The 25,124-nt window shown below is 39.4% G+C and overlaps 1 protein-coding gene across 1 annotated transcript; it reads left to right on the forward strand.

Moving 5' to 3' along the window:
• The first annotated feature begins 199 nt into the window (after positions 1 to 199).
• On the forward strand, positions 200 to 24,093 carry LOC139441580 (metalloreductase STEAP4-like). The gene is made up of 2 exons (XM_071222392.1): positions 200 to 495; positions 22,351 to 24,093. Exons 1-2 carry the CDS (start codon positions 478 to 480, stop codon positions 23,842 to 23,844), a joined length of 1,512 nt encoding a protein of 503 aa, XP_071078493.1. The 5' UTR covers positions 200 to 477; the 3' UTR covers positions 23,845 to 24,093.
• Positions 24,094 to 25,124: the final 1,031 nt, after the last annotated feature.

Consider the following 25,124-nt stretch of genomic DNA (forward strand, 5'->3'; position numbering starts at 1 on the left):
CACGAAAGTCGGACTGTGTGTTGATAGACAAGAAGTCCTGCCACTCCCATCTCACGCAGATGCCCTCTTTTATTAGTAGGTCGGTATTGTATTTCACACTTCCCATGCTGCATCAGATAAGCAGTAAATATAATATAAGTCATCTGTACCAGGGGGCCGATTGCTGATTGGCTGCAGTTATAATCTTGACAAGCACGAAGAAACATACTGGGATTACTGTGCAAGGAGGTCGCGGTGAAATTGACATGACACGAGTGCTGCACATGGGATTCGAATTAAAATTCACAGAACGTTTTGCACGAGGAATAAAACTGCGGAGAAACTGACATTATGTGCTGCACGTGGGATTCGGCTTGAAACTGACATCATCGCTCTGTTCGATACGACGCCCGAGACTTAAAGCGAAACGTGTTGCACGTGGGAATTGTGTTGCCGCTAACATCACGTGTTGCACGCGGAACTTGTGCTGCAAGAAACATGACTTGCTGTCTTAAGGTAGGGAAACAATTAGAACACGTGTTATACATGTTTGGAGAGTGTCATAGCCCTGGACAACGATCACCGTATTGTCTCAATAACGTTTGTTGAAATATCTTTTCTCACAGATCAAAACATTCAGTTTCTTAACGAAATATGTGTGTATTTCCCTACTTGTCGATAAAACATAACATGTGTTCCGAAATGCAAAAAGAATATGTTTGGGAAGAAAACGCTTTCTTGGTTTAAAATTTACTAATCTAAATCAACAAAAACTCGTGGCCTGATGCATATAATATGACATATTGATACATTGAGCTTTGATTCACGCAATTGGGATACGATGCCATGCATCAACCAAGTCAGTGACCCTGACCACCCAATCCCCTTAGTCGCCTCTTACGATAAGCATAGTCGCCTTTTACGGCAAGCATGGGTTGCTGAAGACCTATTCTATCTCGGATCTTCGCGGGTCTATTAGTGAGTGAGTGGGTATGTATGTCTTAATAGTTTTTTCGCCTCTTTAGCAATATTCCCGCAATATCAGCTCTAGGGACACCGGAAATGGGCTTCATACATTGTACCCATGTGGGGAATCGAACCCGGGTCGTCGGCGTGACGGGCGAACGCTTTAACAATTAGGCTACCACATCGCCCCCTCAAAATATATATTAGTAAAAACAGAATAGGTGAACATTTCAGTAACATGTACGGTGTATCAGCTTGGTGTGGAGGAAGTGTGTATGAGTGTCTGGACTTGTAGCAATTTCCGAGTCCCATGATGGGATTCGAACCACGGGTCTTTTGATTCGCGGTCGAACGCCTTGTCCACATGACCAAAGAGATTAAGGGTGTCATCTGTGTGACACGGTGACAGATCCACACGGTGACATGTCGCCGATACTGACGTATGGTCGCTCTTCCAACCAACACTGTATTTCTCATTAAACTTGGCCAGAGAACGCTGTACATCTACGAGTTTGAACCTCGGCTCGCGTGAAGGTTACAATCAACTATCTCAGTGTTTTCCAGTTACGTTTATTTCACATTATGACTGCACGCTACTCTCCTGTGTTTAAACGACCGTCTGCGTGGTCCAGTGGTAGAACGTCCGCCCTGAGAGCGGAAGGTTCGGGTTTCGATCCCTGGCCGCGTCATAATAAAATACGTTAAAGGATGGTACTTGTTGTTACCCTGTCTGGCGCTCGGCATTAAGGGGCTAAAACAAGGACTGGTCGGCTCGGAGTCACTATACTGTGTCTGAGTGGGATGTTCTATTCATGTTAAACTGCGGCATGGTATCTCAGTGGGTAGCACTATAAATCAGTATTAGTCTGTACTTGTACAAGTATCATCACAAACGTGCATGCACGTCGCTATATAAGTGCAACAAACTTGAACGCGACGTTAAATCCAACTTCACCTCCAACTTCACCTCACTTCTCCTGTTTTGAACAGACATGTGAATTTATCTCAGCCCTTGAGATGTCAAGGTTGATAAGAGAAGGGTGTTATTCATAAACAAATCTGGTGTTGTGACAGGCGGTCTTGTGAGGTTTCTGTGCAGATATTTGGGCATTTATTAACATTATCTGACATTTTAATCTCGCAACACAGTCAGCTTTACGTTCAGACAACTAGAACAAGTGGGGCTAGTGTTGAGTAGTGTGTTTTGGTTTAAGGCCGCTCTGAACAGCATTTCAGTGACATGTACAGATACATGTATCATATATATGAGTATATACATGTACGTATATAAGGACACACGTATCATAAGTATATCACTTTCACACAGGTTATAAAAAGATTCAATGCTAAAATCCCCACAGTGACATCACAACCCCTGTCACAGGAAATGAAAAATCCTGGGCTCTACACCTACCTCATATAAATCTTGTATTACAAATCCTATATGAACATGTAATGTTTTCATATATTTCCCTTTTCCACATACGTCAATTTATCAAAATAATACCAAAATATAACCTATTCATGCACTGCAGAAGTTGCGAGAACATTTTTATTGAAGTCACGTGAACTCAAAATATTCTCTCACAGGGTAGAAGTCATTCACAAAAATATTGGTTCCATCTATCTTAAGGGGAGGATGGGCCAATTCCTATGTTTCGTGCAATCACTGATCACAATGCTTCCTATATCCACCTTAAAATAGGAGGAGCTACAACCGTAAATATGGTTTTAATTGGATAAAAGACAGTCCCCAGTTTCCCCCTCGAAGTGACCAAGAAGTCCCACACAGAGCGGCCAGACACATAAATAAATCTGGCACGTTACTGACAGCATCACATTCTAATGACATATACGTTACTTGAGGGCAGTTTAACACCGTTTGTTTAAATTTATGTTGACTGATATGTCATTGAGGGTCTAATTTGTGTGTCAGGGGTCTAAACTGATGGTTTACAGGTTGTGGTGTTTGACATTTGGTTCTTTCTGTCTTAAGCTGTCTGGACATAGTTTGTCAGTGTTATCACACTGAACAGACATTTGCACTTAAATAAATCAGAACTTCAATCTCAAATATGTAATGGTTTGTTAGTTTTAATTAGGAATAGTAACCCTTCACGGCACCGGAAGTAGTCAAGATTTTAGTCACGTGACCTCTATCAGTAAAATGATTGGCTCCAACCCATCGTCTGCTGTAGCAGTATACTACTGTTACTGATGTGGTGGACGATTACTTTTGGATTTTAGGACTTCCAACTCACATCACTTGAGATTTGTCAAGAATGGTATGAACATATTGGAATTTTGACGCCTCTAAAACTAATGATTTTTCAAGTGGAAAATATCAAGAGTACATTCGTACCAATTAGGCTTGTGTATGCATTAATATAATGTAGAACTTTAAATGCTCGTAGAATTTTGCATCTTGTGAATGTGTGTGCAGTTATGCCATCCAAAAAGTCAGAAAGGAAATAGAAAAAAAGCTGCATGATGGCATTCCTCCTGAGAAAAAATGTAAGACATCGTTTCATTATGGTAGCCCATGTTGTCCCTGTCAGGTATGCATACAGTTTTTTGCATACAAATTTTATCAAAGATGGTCCTCATCATGAAATGAATAAACCTTATCACCCAGGTGAAAAGCATTAATATTCAGTGAATATATTTCGTAACATGGAAAACTAATAAAAGTAAAAAAAACAAAGTTGTTTTAGTAGAAACCTGTTTATCAAGCTGACAGAAACTAGAGAGTGGATGTGTCATCTGCTAGCAAATTGTATTTACTGTTTGTAGCTCGCACTTGAGGACGAGGCTTGGATTTTACGGGAAAAGATATCAATTACAAAATTGAGGCTAAGCTCGCACACTGCTGGCAGCATAAACATTATACAGGAAGGGGGAAATGTGAGGCCCAGATCCTTGTAAACAGAAGTGATACATTGTGGCCCTGATAAATGATAACATTCTGCTTGCGTCAAATTACCCCAAACACAGGACATACGTTTATGCTTCAGAAACTTTCTCAATGAGCAAGCCAATTAATAGCAATAACAGCTTATCTCCCGACAACTCAACCACAGAGTCAGCTTGACACACAGACTGATAACATTATCCTGGTGTAAGCTGACACTCCAAAGCATCGCTTGCTACAAACAAGTGGTTATAATCACTTACCAGCCTTAACTATTATCTGGCATTGCCAAAAAGAACTAAAGGAATGTCAGTGTTGTCTTTACCAAACATTGTTAATTTTATTTAATGTTGTACATTTACATTTACATTGAATTGTTTGTTTCAAAACTAAAATGCTAAATAGTCTGAAAAACTATTTATTTTATTATTTTTAAAAATATTTTTTTATTCAATTCAGTATATTACATTACAGAGTAATACATGGAGTAGCATGTCTTGTGGCATACTTGTTAGGTATAGGTTACCTATACAGCAGACAGCAGGTCAGCAAGTTTAAGTTCGCTACAGGTGTCCATCAAAGTTTACACATTGTGAAAACGGGCAAATATTTGCCATATTTATTAACTAAGTGTGGTGCTAAATCCTTACAAATCGGTTGTGTAAAAAAATATATTAAAAAATAAATAAATAAATAAATAAGAAAAAAAAATAAGAAAAAAATAGACACATATTAACTAGACAGTTCATTTGCCAAATCTTTCCATTTTCTGTCCAACTGTCTTATTGTATTGTTTTTGTGTGCAATTGATTTCTCTATCCGAAATATATCAATTAAAGTCTTCAGAAACGTTTCAAGTTACAATTTGTTTTTCTTAATACTTGATACATGTATATATTTTTTGCAGGCCAGTATGATGTGATTTAACAGAATGTTAGAGTTGTACCCGAGTAAAACAGAGCATTTTGTAAATGTAAATTGTTTTAAACATTTTGTATTCAGAAAACATTCAACTTTAACATTTCTCTTTAACATGCTTACAATCCAAATATACATGAAGTAAGGATTCAGTATCAGTTTCACAGAACGATCACAGATCATCATCGAGAATTTTCATTTTAAACAATTCTTTCTTTGTATAGATGGTGCGATAAATAAATTGAGATTGAAAATCAAGTAATTTTACATCTTTTGTACATTTTCTATATCTAATAAAAACATCCTTCCATGATATACTGAACCAAATTAAAAACTTCACAATCCTAAAATTTTAACATTTTGACCAGTTATCATTTTGGGCCCTTATTGTGTATTTAAACAGTAATGGCCACGTATTGTCTTCAGATAACACCCGTTTTTGTGCAGGTGAATCGATCAAAATCATGTGCACTGCACAATAGTGACAAAAGTGTTTTTTCACGTGCAACTGGTCCCGTGGCCATAATACCGCACGTGTTTCCAGCCATACTTGTTAGCAGTCATTAACAAAAACAGAAAAAACACAAGAAAACAAAAGTCTTTACGGCCGTTTGTCATGGCACGCCTCTCAAATGTGCAAAGTGAACGTGCCATCGGCATGTTGCAGACGGGAACGTCCGTAGCTGAAGTCGCAAGGACGATGGGTTGTATTCGACGGACTGTTTATGATTTACAGACGCGTCTACAGCAAACGGCTACCACCACTGATCGCCCTCGGCCAGGTCGACCATGTGTGACGTCACATGCAGAGGATCGTTAGATTGTCTTACTTCACCTCCGTAACCGATTTTTGACGGCTACATCAACCAGAAATGAACTGTTTAGGGCTAGACTGAGTGTGCAAACTGTTCGAAACCATCTGAGAACAGCTCAACTTTAAGCACGACGGCCATACTGCGGGCCGATTCTGACTCAATTACACGGACGTCAACGTCAATTGTGGGCACAGCGACACTTACGATGGACTCAGAGGAATTGGAATCAAGTCGGCTTCAGTAATGAATCCCAAGTTAATCTTCGATTTGCTGATAGTAGGGCGAGGGTGTGGAGGCGCCGTCATGAACGTTACGCCAGGTGTTGTGTACAGGAAGTTGACAGATTTCGAGGCGGACGTGTCATGGTGTGGGGTGCTTTCTGTGGCAATGCACGTTCCAGGCTTCTTGTCATCCGTGGCAACCTAAACGCTGCTGCTTACCGCGACCAGGTACTGGCACCAAAACTTCTGCCTTTTATGGCAGCACATGGACCCGGTTTTATCTTCCAACACGACAATGCCAGACCCCACACAGCAATTTTAACAAGGAATTTTCTTCAGAATGCGGGAGTCAACGTCATGGACTGGCCGTCAAAGTCTCCCGACCTCAATCCCATCGAACACGTCTGGGATGCTCTTGGCAGAAGTCTGCGCACTTTCCAAAACCAACCACAGAAGTTGCAAGATCTTGGCACCATTTTGCAGCAACAATGGCGTCATCTTCCCAATCATGTGTTCACAAGCATCACAAGGTCCATGTGGAGGCGTTGTCAACGCACATAGTGGCAATACACGCTACTGAACTTGTGTGCCATCAGTTTCTCGTGCTTGGGATTTAAACTGTTAATGTTATTACCGAATACCGTAGGTGCTTGGAAGAAATTATTTTATCACCGTTAATTAAATTCCTTCTTTGGACATTAATGATTAAAAATTACCTTCTCTGATACATTTGTCCGTTGTATATCATATGTGGGATTACTTTTAAAAATTTGACTCAGTATATATTTAAGTCGAGAATGGTATCCCATTTTTCACAGACTGTTGGGAGATTTGCTGTATTAATCTTATCATAAAACTATCTGGAGCCTCTAGGCGCCACAAGTAAGTCCATCAAAGTTGTATTTAAATGTTGATTATATAAAATAATGTGATTATTTCTAATAGTATCTTTCCAGGATTTTGATAAGTTTTATATAACTTGGTAATAGTCAATAATTGTGCCTTTAATTTGGTATTTTCTTTTAAGTTCACTGAAGGGCATTATATCATCTTCATTGCAGAGATCTTTAAAAGTGTAAATTACCTTTAAAAACCAATTTCTTATAATGAAATCGGTTTTTTTAAACTGATGGTTACACCATAGAGGTTGTGATAGTACTTCTTCAATGTTTGTGGAGTTAGGTTTGTGTCTTCTATACAGTGTTCCCCAAGCAGACAAAACATCTCTCCAGTGAGGGTTAGCTGAGTACATACAGTTTTCAATATTGGCCCCAAGTAGGAATATGTTTTTGAGTGGAAAGATGCTAGGGTTATTACAGTTTTTATCTTGGAGATGTCTTTTGAGAACTGACAGTTTTAGAGCAATTATAAAAGACTTTACCTCTATCATTCTCAGTCCGCCTTCATCATATTTTCTAATTAAAGATGTTCGGTTTATTTTGCCCCTTTTCTCATTCCATATGAATCTGTACAATATTTTGTTAAGTTCATCAATAAATTCACTTGGAGGGTTTGGAAGAGAAGAGAATATATGTACTAAGGTTGATTGGGCCAAGGTTTTGACAACAGTAATTTTACCTATCAATGTGAAATTTCTTTTCCCCCAATTCCCTAAAATTTGGTTAATAATTTCAATTCTCTTCTTTGTATTGATTACCCACAGATTGTTTAAGTTTGAGTTAAGCTTTATTCCCACTATTTCAAAGTCCCCACTGTTCCAGTCTAGTTTCAGATCCTGACATAATTTGATGTCACTGCCTGTCATTGAACCTATCCATATTGCTTTTGTTTTATCAATATTAATTTTTAATCCTGACATTTTATGAAAATCATTTAGGGTGTCAACCGCTGTACTTAAACTGTCGTCAGTCCCATCTAGAAATATTTCAGTATCATCAGCATATTGTCCAAGTTTATGTTCCACATTATTCAGTTTGATACCTTTTATTGCATTATTATCACGAATCATTATTCCCAACGTTTCTGCAACAAGCAGGAATAGATATGGAGACAATGGGTCTCCTTGTCCACATCCCCTTTCGTTACAGAAGAATGTAGATAAGTGTCCATTTTGTATGATGCAAGATGAAGCATTATTTATAAGTATGTATATCCATTTTCTTATATTAGGTCCAAAGTCAAACTTTTCCAGTGTCAGCATGGTAAATTGTTTTGAAACAGTATCAAAAGCTTTTTCAAAGTCTATAAGTAATCGTAAACCAGGCTTATTTTGTATTTTTTTCTCAAACAAGATATCATATAGTAGTCGTATGTTTACGCTAATACATCTTTAAGGGATAAAGCCAGTTTGGTTTTCATGTATAAGAGTATTAAGTGTTGTTTTAATTCTGTTTGCTATACATGTCCTCAAAATTTTATATAGTGAATATAAGAGAGAAATTGGTCGCCAGTTTTTGAGAAGTTGTTTATCTTTAGTGCCTTTGGGTATACAGGTAATGACACATCTATTTATTGTTAGACTTAAAGCGTTATTTGTAAATGTTTCCGTAATATATCTGTATACCCATATTCCAAGATCTTTCCAGAAACAATTGAAAATCTCTACAGGGAATCAATCGATACCTGGGCTTTTGTTATTTTTCATAGATTTTGTTATTTCATTCATGTTAATAATATCTTCTAAATAATCAAACTGTGATTTACTAAGTTTTGGTGTATTAAGTTTGTGTAATAAATTTTTGGATTCATTAGTTTTTTCTCCATTTGAGGAGTATAGTTTCTCATAAAAATTTCTTTGTTCAGTTAAGATAGATTGTCCATCGGTTATTAACTCCCCTTTTTCATTTATAATACTGCTAAGTAGTTTACTGGTATAATTCCTGTTTTCAAGATGACAAAAATATTTTGATGTTTTTTCTCCTTCCTCGTACCACTGGATTCTGTTTCTTATTTGTATTCCTCTTGATTCTTCTTCTTTTAATTTTTCAAAAAGAACTTTATAATTAGACAGGTCTGACAGCTTTGATTCACTTATATTCTTAAAATCTCCCCTAATTTCCACTTCTATTTGCTTTATGTTTTCCTCTAAGTTTTTACTTTCTTCATTTTTGGTTTTCTTTAAATAGGTGGGAAAATGTTTCTAAAAAAAGAGTATCACTGATTTCTAATTTTAAGTTTAGATCTTTAGTTTTTCTTGCTTCATCTTTGGAATATTTACTTCTTGAATATTCTAGCTTGAATATTCTGAAAAATTAAGTTAATGTCAGGCTGTGATGTTAATGAGTGGAAATGTGTTTACACAAAGTTAACAGAGAAACGTTATTTTTAAAATAATAGATGAAAAGAAGATCCGTTTAAAACCTTTGAACAATTATTTATTTATGTAAATATATATTCATTTATATAACAATGGGTACATATTTAGCTTATTATCTATATACTAGTATATTATATACTGAAAAGCATTTGAAACGCACCAGTCATAAAAGTTCTGACGTTTGAAAATATATGCCAGCAGGCAATGAAGGTTTCTTAAATATCGATAGAAGGATAAACCACAAAGACCATAAAAAAACTGAAATCCATAAAAAAACTGGAATCCCTAGTCTTCGAACAGGTTTAATTTATCTGTGTATGAAAGACATATGGGGTCGAAATGAAAAGTCAGTAACGTGTATGACCACCATTTGCAGCAACACAAGCCATGCAACGCCTTCGCATTGACCCGATCAGCCTTCGAATAATGTTCTGGGGGATGGCATTCCTTTCCTGTTGCAGAGCGTTTTCCAGTTATCTCAGGTTGTTAATCTGTGGGCGACATGAAATGCATTGACTGAGGTAATCCCACAGATGCTGGATGGGAGACAAATCTGGTGACAGTGCTGGCCATGAAAGCAGTGGTATGTTGTTAGATATGCAAGTATGCAAGATACTGCGTTGAGGCACGAGCTGTTTGAGCCCTGGCTTTGTCTTGCTGTAACGTGTGCAGATCCTGATGTACGGAAGACGGGCATGGCGTGATTCAGCAAGATGTTGTCACGGTAATAAAGGGCATTAACTCTTCCCCGGCACACATGCAGATCGGTCCTGTGATGATAACTGATGCCACCCCACACCATGACACTGCCTCCACCGCATCGATCAGTCTGTACAACACAGTCTGGATGATAACGTTCTCAACGTCTACGCCATACTCTCAACCGACCATCAGCATTACGAAGATGAAAACGAGAATCATCGGAGAACAAGACACCATGCCATCGCTGTAACTCCAATGACAATGACGTTCAGCCCAACGCTGCCGTTCATTTCGATGTCTATCAGTTAGGATGGGTCCGACGTAAGGACGTCGAGCACACAACTGAGCAGCACGAAGACGACGTCGCACAGTGTCTGCACTGATGACCCCTCGTCGACCGTGGACAGTTGCTGCAGTCCTGGCAGCTGGCAACGTTCTGTCATGAAGATGTCTGCGAACAATATGGCGATCTTGACGTGGGGTCGTGATACGTCGTTGGCCAGGACGTGGACGATCCCTGGTGGTTCCGGTTTGCTGATGTCTTCTCTGCAGTCGAACGATTGTCGAATGGTGGCATCCAAATCGTTGTGCGATAACTCTACTGGAAATACGGCTTGAATCATGCCCAAGTCACGTTCACGTTCCTCAGCTGTCAACCTTGGCATAACGTTTTAACGTTCTTCTTTGTGTATTCAGCGTAAATGAAAGTGGCTTCGTTCAGAACATCTCTTATACTGTCTTATATGCAGTTTGTTGCGTTTAGGTGATGTGTCCAATGGTGCGTTCTCGCAATCTGTTTTTGGTCGCTTTAACATCAGTATGCATGATCTGCAATGTTGTCAGCATAATATTCCATGTTATTTTCCATCTACAGATAAACGCCTTTGAAATTTTCAACATTTTCTACTGGTGCGTTTCCAATGCTGCACAGTATATGTACAGAGTGATAGATAAATAGATAGACAGATCTGTACCCAACGTTCAATTTTCAAAATGGTGACATAACTCGCAGTATTCACCAAAAATATATACATTTTCCAGCTCAGCTTCATTCAAAGTCAATTTATGAACATACAAAAACTGCAATTCTTAAGAACAGTTATCTCAGATTGTATTTGGATATCCAACCTAGCTGTCATAAGACATTTTAATGTGGTTACAATAATCTTACGTTCCTAAATGGAATTCTTAGCTTGATCATTCACGCCATTGTTGTGGCTCACTAAAAAGGAAATTAATAAGGAAGTAATGCAGGAATTTGTCAAATATAATACAGCCAGGATCAGCATTTCAACAATGTCACACTTCCACAAATCTGAGTCGGGTATTCATGTTTAACTGTGGCATAATAACATTGGCATTAGTCCGGACTAGTACAATCACACGCACGTACACAAGCACACATTGCTATATGTACGCAAACACACAAGTGCAATAATGAACACAGCACCACAGTCCCACATCATATTATGCAATGTCTGTGTCATAGTCTTCCTCCATAGCATCTGGTCCCGGTAGACAATCAGATCTGTTACCAGTTGGGAGAGCTTTGTAGTACTCATGAAATTCGTTTGGAATACTAGTAATACCAGATCTACAATGAGATAACAAGTCTTTCTTCTTCGCATGTGATATTTCTTGCTTCCCAGTGTGCCTACAAGTAAGGGAGTTGGTTGTGTTCAGAGGTCTACCTCGTCTACTGCCTGCTGTAACCTTGATTTCTCTGAACTGCTCATCATCGTGTTCAGTTTTGAAGTAAATGCTGTCAGGGCATCCACTTTAGTATTTTTCAGTCTTTGATGTGCCAATTTCTTGAAGTCCATTACATCCGTGTGTTTGATTGGAATAACGAGATAGGGGTCCTTCCTTCTTGCCATTCTGATAACAGTATCCTACTGGCTGGGGACAAAAATACTTGTCTTCTTTTTGGCGAATTCAATACTGGAGTGGATTGCATCGCACTCCATTTGGGTGTGTCCTGGCTCCAAGAATTTATGGTCAATGACATCAATGTGGTCCGTGGTAGTGACAGCATGAAGTAGGGAAGCAGCAACATATTGGTTCCTATTCTGCCCTGTGCATGTATCTGAATACAGGAAAGCTTGTTTGATGTTAGGAGGCATTGCTTTCAACTGTATTGGTAAACATGATGCAATTTCGCATGAATCTCTCTGGCATCAACCTCTGACCACAGAAAACATGTACTGCTCTTGTAAACAGCACCATGCACTGTGAAATTATAACAATTCAGTTTTGTCATATAGAAAATTTCGCCAACTAGCTACAATACTGCTTCAAATGTCAAATGTTCCAACAAAGACAGAGGGCTCTGTAATATTGCTGGCAAAGCGAACACTGGTCCTTCTATGGTACATGGAAAGAAAAAATATATTCTTTATTGAAGACGTTTCTGTAGAGGAATAAAGACATTGGTCCTTTGTCATCTGCAGAACACCTTTCCTTATAAAGTTCATACATCTTTTAATATTCAATTCTGGTCCTAAAAATTGCCTGTTTGTATCTTTTCTTGTATAGTAGGCATCCATCTTTGTAAATGACTCAATGTGTTCCCTAACTTTCGTCAAGCGATCACTGGCAGTTTTATTGTGTGGCTTATGTAACTCGACGTTCAGTGCTCCCAAAGGTTCCCTGGCTCTTTCGCTGTAAGGCGTGGCTGATGTATGACTCCCCAATGTCAAGAGTCTTCATGAAAAACTTCTAGCAAACAAGATGTCTTGTTCCTTCCCACTGTAAGTGAGTGTGTGAGTTAATATTTAACGTCACATCAGCAGTATTTCAGCCATATCGTGACGAGAAATTATACATTAATGATACATATATTTAGACTAAATGAAAACCTGTCAACGATAGGCAGTACAATAACTAGAATATCACAGATTTGTTTTAAAACTAGTTGAGACGTCAGTAAGTATTAAAGAACCACACAATATAAAAATGAGATCGTCAGTCACTGAAGGGAGATCACCATACTAGGGACCATGGGGACTTACAGTACCTTTGCTTCCTGCATGGACGCCGGCGGGATTTATATCACCCTACAGTCACTGGCGATAGTTGACCAGTTAAGCCTAAAGTTAAAATGACGAAAATACTACGTTTAAAGGTCTGGTATGCATATAGATACTTTGAATGACATGGAACTTACGTACCTCTTAGGGGGACAATAATTTTTCGCTACTTCAACCCCCCTCGAGGGTACAGCCACTAACAGTCTAAGTTATTAATAAGCACTACCATTATATAAAATAACACATTATGTACAACAAAATTTATGAGTTAATTCTGTTTCTTTTAAAAAGCACAATTTTAAATGAGAATTGACATGATTAAAAAGGTCCTTGACTGTTTTTACACTATCCCTTGTGATGGAAAAATCAATACAGTCAAGAAAAACATGCTTGACTGTGATTCTTTCATCACAAGGGATACAAAACGGAGTATCCTCATCTTTCAATAGATATCCATGGGTATATCTTGAATGGCCAATACGACATCGTCGTAAAATGACCTCCTCAAATCTGGACTGACAACCCAAGTAGGTGTAACCGATAGTTGGCTTTATTTGATGTAATTTATTCATACCTACTTGGGTGTCCCACTTCTTTTGCATAAGATCTTTGATGTAACATCTGATAACAGGTTTATAATCACTGTATGGAATCAGAAGTGGTGTCACAGATTTGTCAAGTGCTGCTTTTGCTGCAGCATCAGCCATTGTGTTGCCTTTTATGCCCACATGACTGGGCAACCAACAAAAGACGATGTTGTATTGGCCAGTTGAAAGATCATTATAAAGTTCTCAAATATTAAAAAATAAATGGATGATTTGAAGAGCTCGATTTTATTGCCTGTAGACAAGATAATGCATCAGAAAAGATGATAAACTGTTTACAGCTGGACTGTTTTCTAATATATTCCAAAGCTGTTAATATTGCTTTGGCCTCTACGGTGAAAATTGAGCTATGGTCTGATAATCGGGATGATATGGTTTTTGATCTAATGACAGTAGCACTGGCGACTGTGCTACCATCCTTGGATCCATCTGTAAAAATGGAATGGTGGGATTTATATTTATTTCTAACTTGTAGATATTCTTGTTGATACATTAATTGATTAGTGTCTGATTTTTTAAATTGTGTAAGAGTAAAGTCTACTTCCGGTCTGACAAGTTGCCAAGGGGGAGAAGACAAAAGCCTGAAAGGAGCAATATTATCTAAATCAATATTGGTTGCTGTAATGTCGGGTTTAATCCGAATGCCTAGTGGTGGGACCAGCTTAGGCTTACTGTGAAAAAGTTCTTTGTAAAGGGGTTGAAAAACACAGTTGTATGCAGGGTTTAATGGGTTAGAATGTAATTTAGTAATATATTGTAGTGATAAGTTTATACGGCGTTGCTTCAAAGACGGTTCATCAGCTTCTACATAAAGGCTGTCCACAGGAGATATTCGGAATGCGCCAAGACATAGTCATAGGCCCTGATGGTGAATTGAATCTATTTGTTGTAAATTGCTCTTGCAGGCTTCACCATAAACGATCGAGCCATAATCTAATTTAGAGCGGATCAGAGACCTTTACAAGTGGAGGAGGGTTGTCTGATCACCTCCCCACTTTGTATTAGCAACAACTTTCAACAAATCTAGAGCCTTCAGGCATTTAGTTTTAAGATTATTAATGTGTGGTCTAAAAGTTTAATGATGATCGAAAATGAGTCCCAAGAACTTGGCCTCCGGATATCTATGATGCTTGTATTCCCTACAGAAATGAATACAATTGGTTTTGGCTTTTGAAAACTTAAAACCATTTTCAAGACACCATTTTTCGATTTTGTTGAGACACAGCTGCAACTGTCTCTCAATGGTACGCATATTCTTGCCACGACATGAAATAATATAATCATCAACGTCATTAAAAACTTTAGATAGACTGTTCATTTTTACACTAAACTATGTGACAGACAAAATACTGCCCTGTGGAACCCCCTGATCCTGATTATAATGATCAGACATGGTTGATCCAACACAAACTTGAAATTGTCTATCTGTTAAAAACTGTGATACGAATTGAGGCAAGCGCCCTCTTAAACCAAAGTCATGTAAATCTTTTAAAATGCCATGCTTCCAAGTGGTATCAAAAGCTTTTTCAACATCGAAAAAGAGATACAGCATGTCACAAATGCATTTTTAATAAATGATTCTAAACGAACCAAATGGTCAATTGTACTTCGGTTTTTACGAAAACCGCATTGGATATCACTGATTAGATTGTTGGTTTCCAAAAACCAAACTAATCAATTATTTACCATGCGTTCCATAGTTTTGCAAACGCAGCTAGTCAATGAAATGGGTCTATAATTGGAATGATCAGTATGATCACGTCCAGGCTTAGGTATTGGTACGCCATGAGGAAGGGAACTCGCCCGATGTCCATATGCCATCAAAAATTAACAGAAGGGTTTCTAAACATGGTTCTTGTAAATGCTTCAGGAGTTGATAATGTATATTCAGTCGCAGTATCATGGGCTTGGTCAAGTGCAGTATGAAGCTCATGTATGGAAAATATTTCATTATAATCTTCCCCATTGTCTGATTTAAAGTTTATAATTTTCTTTTCTTGCTGTATCTTTGGAATTCTGGGACGTAGTTAGAGGAAGAAGAATGTTTAGTGAGGGTTTCTCCAAGCTTATTGGCAATATCATATTTCTCAGTTAATAGTTCCTCTCCATCCTTAAGATGATGGATGCTAGATTTAGAACCCTTACCTCTAATTTTCTGTATCATATTCCACACTTTAGACATGGGTGTTCGTGAATTTATTTTTGAAACATAATTTTGCCAAGATTGGCATTTATTTTGTTTGAATGTACGCCTGGCTTTAGCATTTAGAATTTTAAATTTATTCAAATTATGTACCATAGGATGGCGACGGAAATAGGGTTCGGCCTTTTTCCGTGCCTTCCTAGCTTGTTTGCAGTCATTGGTAAACCACGGTTTAGGGATATGAGGATTTGCAGAGGACTTAGGAATACATGCATCAGCTATTTTAGTCAGTTCATCGGAGAATGCTTTTATTTGATCGGGAAAGTCAATAAATAGAGCAGGTGTTAATTTGTTTAAAGCCAGTATTTCAAATAATTGCCAGTTGGCGTTTGAAAAATTCCATCTTGTTGAAGGAGGATTGTCAGAGGCGGTAACAGGTTTTAATATCGTTGGGAAATGGTCACTTCCACAGAGGTCATCATTGACCGACCATTCAAATTCGAGTCTGTAATAGATATATCCAGAGCTGAGTAGGTACCTGTTCCAGGATGTAAAAAAGTTTTAGAATTATCATTAAAAATAAAAATTCTTAGAAATGAACTCTTCTAATGTCTTCCCTTTACCGTTTGTATTGGCACTACCCCAAAGTGGATTGTGCCCGTTTAAGTCTCCCATAATGATACATGGCTTGGGGAGCTGGTCATACAACGCAGGAAGGTCAGTTTGATAAAGATTAGAAGATGGTGGAATGTGCAGAGAGCACAGAGTAAAAACAATGTGCATTGTAATACGAACAGCAACAGCTTGAAGTGGGGATTTGAGAGGAACAGGGCTCTGGATAACACCCTGCCTAACCAAAACTGATGAACCTCCAGTTGCTTTAGCTCCTGGAGGCGAAAAGAAATAATATGAATTGTACTGTCTAATATCAAAGTGATTGTAAATATGTTTCCTGAATACAAAATGCTGATGGCTTAATATCTTGTATTAATAACTGCAAGTCATTGAAATTAGTCTTAAGTCCTCTGCAGTTCCATTGAATTATATTACAGGAACTCATGGTGGTTCAACTGGTGATCGTGAACGAGGTGAAGGCGTAATTATATTTTGCGAATTTGGGACTCATGTATATATGATGTGCAGACTTTCGATGAAGCAACATGGTCACCATCGCAGTTTGCTCATTTGATAGCTTCATTTGTACAGCCGGAGTTCTCATGAGCTCCACCACAACGGACGCAGACAGTGTTGCGGGTGCAGAATTTAGCACCATGGCCAAATTTTTGGCACTTGAAGCATTGGAGTGGGTTTGGCACGTATACCTCCACTCTGATGTTGAAGTAGCCAGCTTTGAGATAATTAGGGAGTTTCTGCAGGTCAAAAGTAAACAAGTAAGTGTTTGTTTTGATAATTTTCTCATTTTGTTTTTTAGTGAAACGCTTTACAGCGGTTACACCTTGGACTTTTAGTTCTTCTACAATCTCTTCTTTGCTCATGTCAGAAAGACAACGAGCATAGTCTCTAACGATACCATGACAGGAGTTCAGCGTCCTGTGCACCGAGACAACAACCTTGGTGTTAACGAACTGCTTTTGTCCCAGTAGGTTAACAGATTGTTGCCTATGTGCACATTCAACCAGAATTGAACCAATACGAAGCCGTGTAACATTTTTGACTACTCGGCCGGCACCTTCTATACTCTTGGACATAGCAAACGGGTTTAATTTCAATGGATTGCCATCGGCAGATTCAATGACTATAAACCAAGACCAAGAGTTTTGAGGGTTAGCTTCATCGTCAGATGAAATACAGTCAACATGTCTACGTTTGTAGGTCTTTGATAAACCAGAAGAAGTGTGATGAGACATGGTGTAAGAATAGAATTCAACACTCTTGCTCCCCACCCACCTTCGAATGACAACAAGGACGATGTCGCAGCCGAATCCAGTCTGCAACATCAGGGTTACAAAGGTGTCATGTTTCATATCGCAAAATCAATGTTATGATGAACATGTTTTGAAAATCAAACTTCCATGCACAGGTCATGACGTGACCAGCCGATTGATAGATTCGGGCCCATTCTAACACCCGTCTGGGTGAAGTTAGGGTCAAAGCAGTGTGTTGGGCAAAAGGAACACGGGTTACTGGTTCCAGTGCCTTCCTCCACCGACACAGGGTCGCATTTTACGACCAGCAATGGGGTGCTGTGGACACATTCTGCCCCAGTTCCACACGGGGTAAGAGCTTATAGTGTTACCCAGCACTCACCACGGGGAGGTTGCTCTTCACGAGTGCCCCTTCCCACTGTAAATTAAATGCCTGATAGACTTGGCGTTTCTTTTCCACCTTTTTGTCACTGTCATCCAGGTATGTACGGGTTTTCTTTTCATCAGTGTTCGAAAAAACAAAATCCTTTTGCCTTTCATATGATGTCAAGCTTCTAAATGATTTAGATATACTCTGTCTAGCTTCTTTGGTGATCTTCTGGGAGCATTATATCGACATTTTGAGCAGTCGACTGCTTTAACCGATTTTGCTTTCATGGTCTTCCCTTGCTGGATTACATATTCCATTCCACCTAATCTCAAGTGTTTCCTTTTATTTTTTAACCAAGTCTCTGGCGTCGCACGTCTCTTTCTAAACAGGACCTTTCTAGGAGGTGTATGGGAGCGGCCGACTTTCTTGGAGTTGCAGATCGAGATGGGTTCTGTTTGTTTGGGGTTGATGCTGTATTACCTGATGACACTGTGTCGTCACCATGCTGTGAAGATACTGGAACTGGACTTGAGGTATTTGAACTGATCACAGGACCTTCTGGCATTACACGATTGAGTTCATTTACAACAGGACAAGAAACATCAGAGATGCTGATGGACTGGAGACAACTTGCAGCTGATGTGGACGTTCCAGGGCAGATAGTTGTAGAAGCACCTGCTTTTGTTGTTTCATGTTGAGTACTGAGAAGTTTGTGTGATGTTATATTCTTTCATAGTGTTTGACAAATGGTAAGCCGGTGGTGTGCATGCATCATAATGATTTTCAATACTTTTTATGGATGTAAATGCGAGGATTTTTCTTCTCTCAGTGCATTGTTGACGAAGTTTAGGTTGGACATCAATTACAGGAGTTGATGCCTTGCTGGAGAAAATACGGACACCACGACCTGACCAGTTAGCAAGTGCTAATGGCAGGAAATCAGCAACCTTATTGGTGAAATATCCATTCCTACGAAGATGTTCCACTTCCAGTGAATAACTTTGCCACGTTTCCAGATGGTTTTCCTCCACTTCAGCATAGAAATCAGAGTGAGTGATGATAATATCATCAAGATGATCACACAATTGTTTCCTCAGTTCACATTCACTCACATTAGGTTGAAGTGCAGGTTGAAAAAAGCAATTTCCATCAGCCGGAAACTTCAGTAACTTGTATCCATTACAATGCAGAAGTTGTTCTAATCTCTCCGTCTGAAACCTTTTCATTTTAGATTCATACATATAGTTGGTATGACTTTCATGTAATGTCTTCAGAACAACAGTTTCCTCCAATTCCGCACTTGACCTTTCATGAAATTTGCTATGAACAATATTCTTCCGATTTGGTATTGGCAAAATCCTTACTGCTATTACTGGGAAGTGGCTCTATGTAGCCTTGAGGGGCTTTCATATGCGTTGCCGACAAAGGATCTGTGTTGTCAGTAGTTGGTACCTGATTGGCATCCATGCTGGCTGCCGTCAATGGATCTGGGTTGTCAGTGGTTTGTAACTGATTAGCATCAATGCTGGCTGCCGTTAATGGATCTGGGTTGTCAGTGGTTGGTAACTGATTAGCATCCATGCTGGCTGCCGTCAATGGATCTGGGTTGTCAGTGGTTGGTGGCTGATTAGCTTCCATGCTGCCTGCCGTCAATGGATCTGGGTTGTCAGTGTTTGGTAGCTGATTAGCATCCATGCTGGCTGCCGTCAATGGATCTGGGTTGTCAGTGGTTGGTAACTGATTAGCATCAATGCTGGCTGCCGCCAATGGATCTGGGTTGTCAGTGGTTGGTAACTGATTAGCATCAATGCTGGCTGCCGTCAATGGATCTGGGTTGTCAGTGGTTGGTAACTGATTAGCATCAATGCTGGCTGCCGTCAATGGATCTGGGTTGTCAGTGGTTGGTAACTGATTAGCATTCATGCTGGCTGCCGTCAATGGATCAGGGTTGTCAGTGGTTGGTAACTGATTAGCATCCATGTGTGTTGCCGTCAATAGATCTGGGTTGTCAGTGGTTGGTAACTGATAAGCATCCATGCTGGCTGCCGTCAATGGATCTGGGTTGTCAGTGGTTGGTAACTGATTAGCATTCATGCTGGCTGCCGTCAATAGATCTGGGTTGTCAGTGGTTGGTAACTGATTAGCATTCATGCTGGCTGCCGTCAATGGATCAGGGTTGTCAGTGGCTGGTAACTGATCAGTTTCCATGTGGGTTGCCGCCAATGGATCTGGGTTGTCAGTGGTTGGTAACTGATCAGTTTCCATGTGGGTTGCCGCCAATGGATCTGGGCTGTCAGTGGTTGGTAACTTATTAGCATGTTATGTAAAGTTTACTTGTGTTTATGAAAGATGTTTATGTTAAAAACACTACTCTCATCCATGTCATTTACATACCGTTTTATAGCAAAATTAATCTTTTTTTCCCTGTGATTATCTGAAAACAACCAGGAACGCACTAAAAGTAACGAATACTGATTTGATAATGACTTAAACGTAAAAAACGGTTATATAAATCATCAGACGTGTTGTTGCGTCGTAACTTTATAACAATATAAGAGATCAAATTTCAAAAATTAGTAAAATAACATAATTTAAGTAAATTTACAGTTTTACTTACCTTAAACGTATTTATATTGATGAAAATAATTGGGATTATGATATTTCCGTTGTAAAACGTTTGTGTAGTCGGGTTCATCTTCGACGCCAGGACCAAGTAATGACCACTAGTATAAGCTGACTGGAATATAGCCCGGGGATCAGATATAAACATCCTGTGCCATAGAAGGCTAGCACCAGTTAACATCATCTGGTGCGGGGAAACGCTTATCTCTAATCGTAAACACAAACAGCCAGCACATCTCAAATGCTTATCAGTTGTTACAGCTCCAATTAAAGGAGTCTGAAGCCTATGTCGGAGTGCTAGAATGTGTCAATTCTCGATACGTTTTTCTGGCTTAATAGAATTGAGTGAAAACTTTAATGTTGTGTATACCAGCATGTAGTATTTTAGTATAGAACATCCTGGCGCAACACGAGAACAGAGTTAGGTGATAAGATGTTTATGTCTTGTTGAATATCTTTTAAAATATATAATGTATTACATTGATATTTTGGCGTAGGATTATATAAGGTAATACAATGTTTTGAAAGTCATAAAGTCAATTTTAATATTTTATAATCCGTTCTGGCACTAACCCCTCGATATATATCTATATTGATACAGATATTGTATTAGAAATGGGTCATATTCGTATCCCCTAAAAATGGTGACATGTATGCGATTCTTGTATAGTTTTAAACATTAAACGTTTAACTTCTTCTTAATGTAACATGCCACAGCCGTTCGCTCTGTTCTTAGCATAACAACAACAGTTCATGTATCAGGAGCTATCATCAGGCTCATATTCCAATTGCGTAGATTTATGTCATGATGTCAATCACTGGATTGTCTGGTCCAGACTCGTTTCTAATGACCGCTGTCACATAACTGGAATTCTGTTGAGTGCGGCGTTGAACAACAAACAAACAAACAAACAAACAAACAAATCTTTGTTGTTGTCACTCTAGTTTGATAACGGTGTACAAAGCTACACCGAAACGTCCCTAAATGCAATAAACCAGACGTTGTTATACATAAGTTGTATTTTTTCTCATTTACTCACCAACTTCTAGAATACCAATGAAACACGTATGTGTCGTATATAACACTCGCTAATTTAGTTCTTCCCAATGCCATATAGTTTGGATGTCGCAAATCAATTTAATAACTTGCATGGCTATAAACTGGAATATTATTGCTGACTGCATTGATAAACCTGACTGTAATAAACAAGGCCTCAGATATATTTACATCCGTTGACTGGGGTGTGATGTACGTGCCAAAGACCCTACCCTTTTATGAAATATTCTGTGACATTTAGGCCGAATGAGCCGTGAGCCGTGAGACGTTGGTGTTCACAGCCCCAGTCAAATACTCAGCAGTAATCAAATACGCCACAGTACACCACAATTAAAACAACAATCAAGACCAGTGAAGATCCCGTTTGGAATTCATCTTCATCAACCTATGATCGTTGTCAGAGGCGACTAACGGGATGATGTCAAACACTGGATTGTCTGGTCCAGACCGCCATCGAAAAGCTTGAATACTGCGGCGTTAAACAAACTATAAAAGAACAATAATTAACTGTTCAACAACAAAGACACAACAACAACCACATGCACTCCAGTACGCGTACATCATTCCTATAACAACAATAAACAGCTTGACAACAACTACTCATTTGCAATCAAATACGTGACAACATTCAGCTGATCATTAACCATTAAAATACTCAACAAAATTCACATACTCTATTATAACTATGAGTAAATTCTCAACATGAAGCAAACACTACTCTACCGTAACAATGTCCAAAACAAATCAACCAAACAACACCACAATCAAACTTATTATATCTGAACAACAAGTACACAGACATAAAATCACACGGTCATATGAAATAACCTACATCTCTACTTTTTCCAGATCATTCCACAGAGCGACGCCGTCAAAGACGAGAGGGGGGAGATGGAACCAAACATTTCCAGAAGAATTGGCATCATTGGAACGGGCACCTTCGGCAGAGCTCTTGCTAAACGATTGATCCTCTCTGGGTATGACGTCATCATCGGCAGCAGAAAACCAGCGTCCCGGAAATTGTCGGAATATGACAAATGTCTCCGTGATGTTCAGCTCACAACAATAACAGAATGTGTGAATCTGTGTGACGTTGTCTTCGTTGCTCTTCACGCAGAACACTTCCAAGACACACTATCACCTCTCACAGACATATTCACCAACACAATAACCATCGATGTGTCAAACAGAGATCGTCCTTCAAACAAGATATCTAACGCGGAGCTTCTTCAGTCTTTGTTGCCAACAGCAACGGTCGTTAAGGCCTTCAACGTCACTTCAGCCTACGTAATGGAAAACGACATCGCCGGCGGGAGTAGAAACGTCTTCGTTGCTAGCAATGACGTCAGTGCACGAGACAGAGTGAGTAACTTTGCACGTGACATGGGCTTTGTGCCAGTAGATTTCGGTGGGTTGACGTCATCACGGAGAATTGAGGCGTACGTCACACGTCTATTCCCTGAATGGAAGATGCCAGTCCTTGTCACCAGTGCTATATTCGGTCTTTGGAGTCTGTACACAATTTATGTGTGTTTTATAAAATACACGGTCAGTTATAATCAAATATTCTTGAAAGTTCTCAACAAACCAATCTACGCGACGGGCATTACACTAATGTCCTTGACTTACATGCCCGGATGTTTCGCTGCTTTCATGCAGATGGCGTATGGGACAAAACACAAGCCGTTCCCGAAATGGATGGATGCTTGGTTGAAGTCAAGAAAACAGCTTGGAGTTCTTTGTTACATCTTGATATTAGCCCATGTTGTTATGTCGGTCATAATGATTTCGCCAGCATATTTCGGCTCGTGGTTTCATTCAACCGCAATTAAAATACCCGCGAATCTTACACACGACCTTCACCTTCCTATGATGACGAAAATGATATGGAAGGGCGAGGCCGCTTGTCTTGCCGGTATCATGGCGTTCATCCTGCTCTGTCTCCTAGCAACCACCACGCTGCCGTCGGTCAGTGATTCTCTGAACTGGCGGGAGTGGCGCTTCGTCCAGTCATCACTGGGCTTTACCATGTTGTTTTTTTCAACAGGTCACGTGATGATCATGGGTGTTCCTGGTTGGATAAAGTGGGGATTTCCAAAAGCGTTCACATTTTTCAGCTTCCTGTGTTCCATTCTTCCGGTTTGTGTTATCGTTATGAAACTGGTACTCCTTCTGCCGTGTGTTGATAAATATTTGTCAAAAATACGGAAAGGCTGGGAACGAAATGCGCAGAGACTCCACACCAACACGGGATCGACAGAGGAACGACATTGTGAGGACGGCATGGGACTTGCCCCTTTCCATAATCAGAGAGAAGACTGCACGATAAAAGTAGATTTGTAAAATAATCCCACCTACTTTAATTGCTGGAAATGGACGCGAAACAAAGGCCTTGTCAACCTTTCACCTCTTTTCGAAGGAGTCCAGCCATACCACTTAAAACAGAACGATCTTTACACGATGTACCCATAATGAATCCAACATTGAACTTCGGCGTGACGACCTAACGCTTCTGACACTAGGCCTTCTTTGCGCCTGGGCCTAACTATAGTTAGTTTGGTTGTTATTATGTTAGAGTAGCTGTTAATTCCATACCTTATTATTCATAAACAAGGTTCCATCTGAGAACCTACGACTGTTGTGCAGTGATCGGAACCGTGAGGACAAGCAAGACTTAGTCCCGTTCTGTGACATACACCTGCATGTCTTTACAACGTAGGATCACGTGTAGATCCGGGTTTCAATTTGTCTCCAGTATGAGCAGGTAAATCAGCGTTGTAAAGAGTCGCCTGAAGTGTTTTTGTTTGTTTGTTTATTCCTTTTTTAACGCCGCACTCAGCAATAATCCAGCTATATAACGACAGTCTGTTAATAATCGAGTCTGGGCCAGACAATCTTGTGATTGATATCATGATCATTGATCCACGCAGTTGGGATACTATGACATGCATCAACCAAGTCAACGAGCCTGACCACCCGATCCCTTTAGTTGCCTCTGACCACAAGCATAGTCTTTTACTATAGCCTTTTACGGCAAGCATGGGTTCGCCTGAAGTGGATCGAGTGGTTGTGAGTTGTGATGCTGCCAGCCACCTGTTTGTCTCTTCCAGATGACATTATTTAAAGGCCGATGTGATGCAGCTTGAATATGGATGACAGTGACCTTGTTCTCCCTTCAATGTACGTGTGTAAAACTAGACGTGAGTGATGATGACTAGTAGACTGTGCCAGACGTTGCTGTCCTCCAAAGCATAGCATAATGACATCTAGACGTTTTGATGTTTTTTTACGTGTTTGGTGTTTGTGTTGTGGGGGTTGTAAAATTATACGTGAGTGCTGATGACAAGTAGACTGTGTCAGACATTTTTATGTTTTACTCTAATAGTTATATGTTTAGATTGATCCAACTGGATGTATATGTGTATGCCGCATAGGTAGTCGTAAATAAACAAGCATATATCGTGTGTATCAGTTTGTTGTAATATAATATCCCACGGCAGACATTCTCAAATCAATTATTTAACCTTAATAACAAAAACTCACTGTTGTCCACAATACTAACTTTTCAAAATGACTATTTAACAAAAGTGTAAACTATAACACGAAATCATTGACATCGTCCA

The sequence above is a fragment of the Haliotis cracherodii genome, unplaced genomic scaffold (assembly GCF_022045235.1).
Source record: "Haliotis cracherodii isolate W230 unplaced genomic scaffold, xgHalCrac1.p SCAF_41, whole genome shotgun sequence".
Taxonomy (NCBI): Eukaryota; Metazoa; Mollusca; class Gastropoda; order Lepetellida; family Haliotidae; genus Haliotis; species Haliotis cracherodii.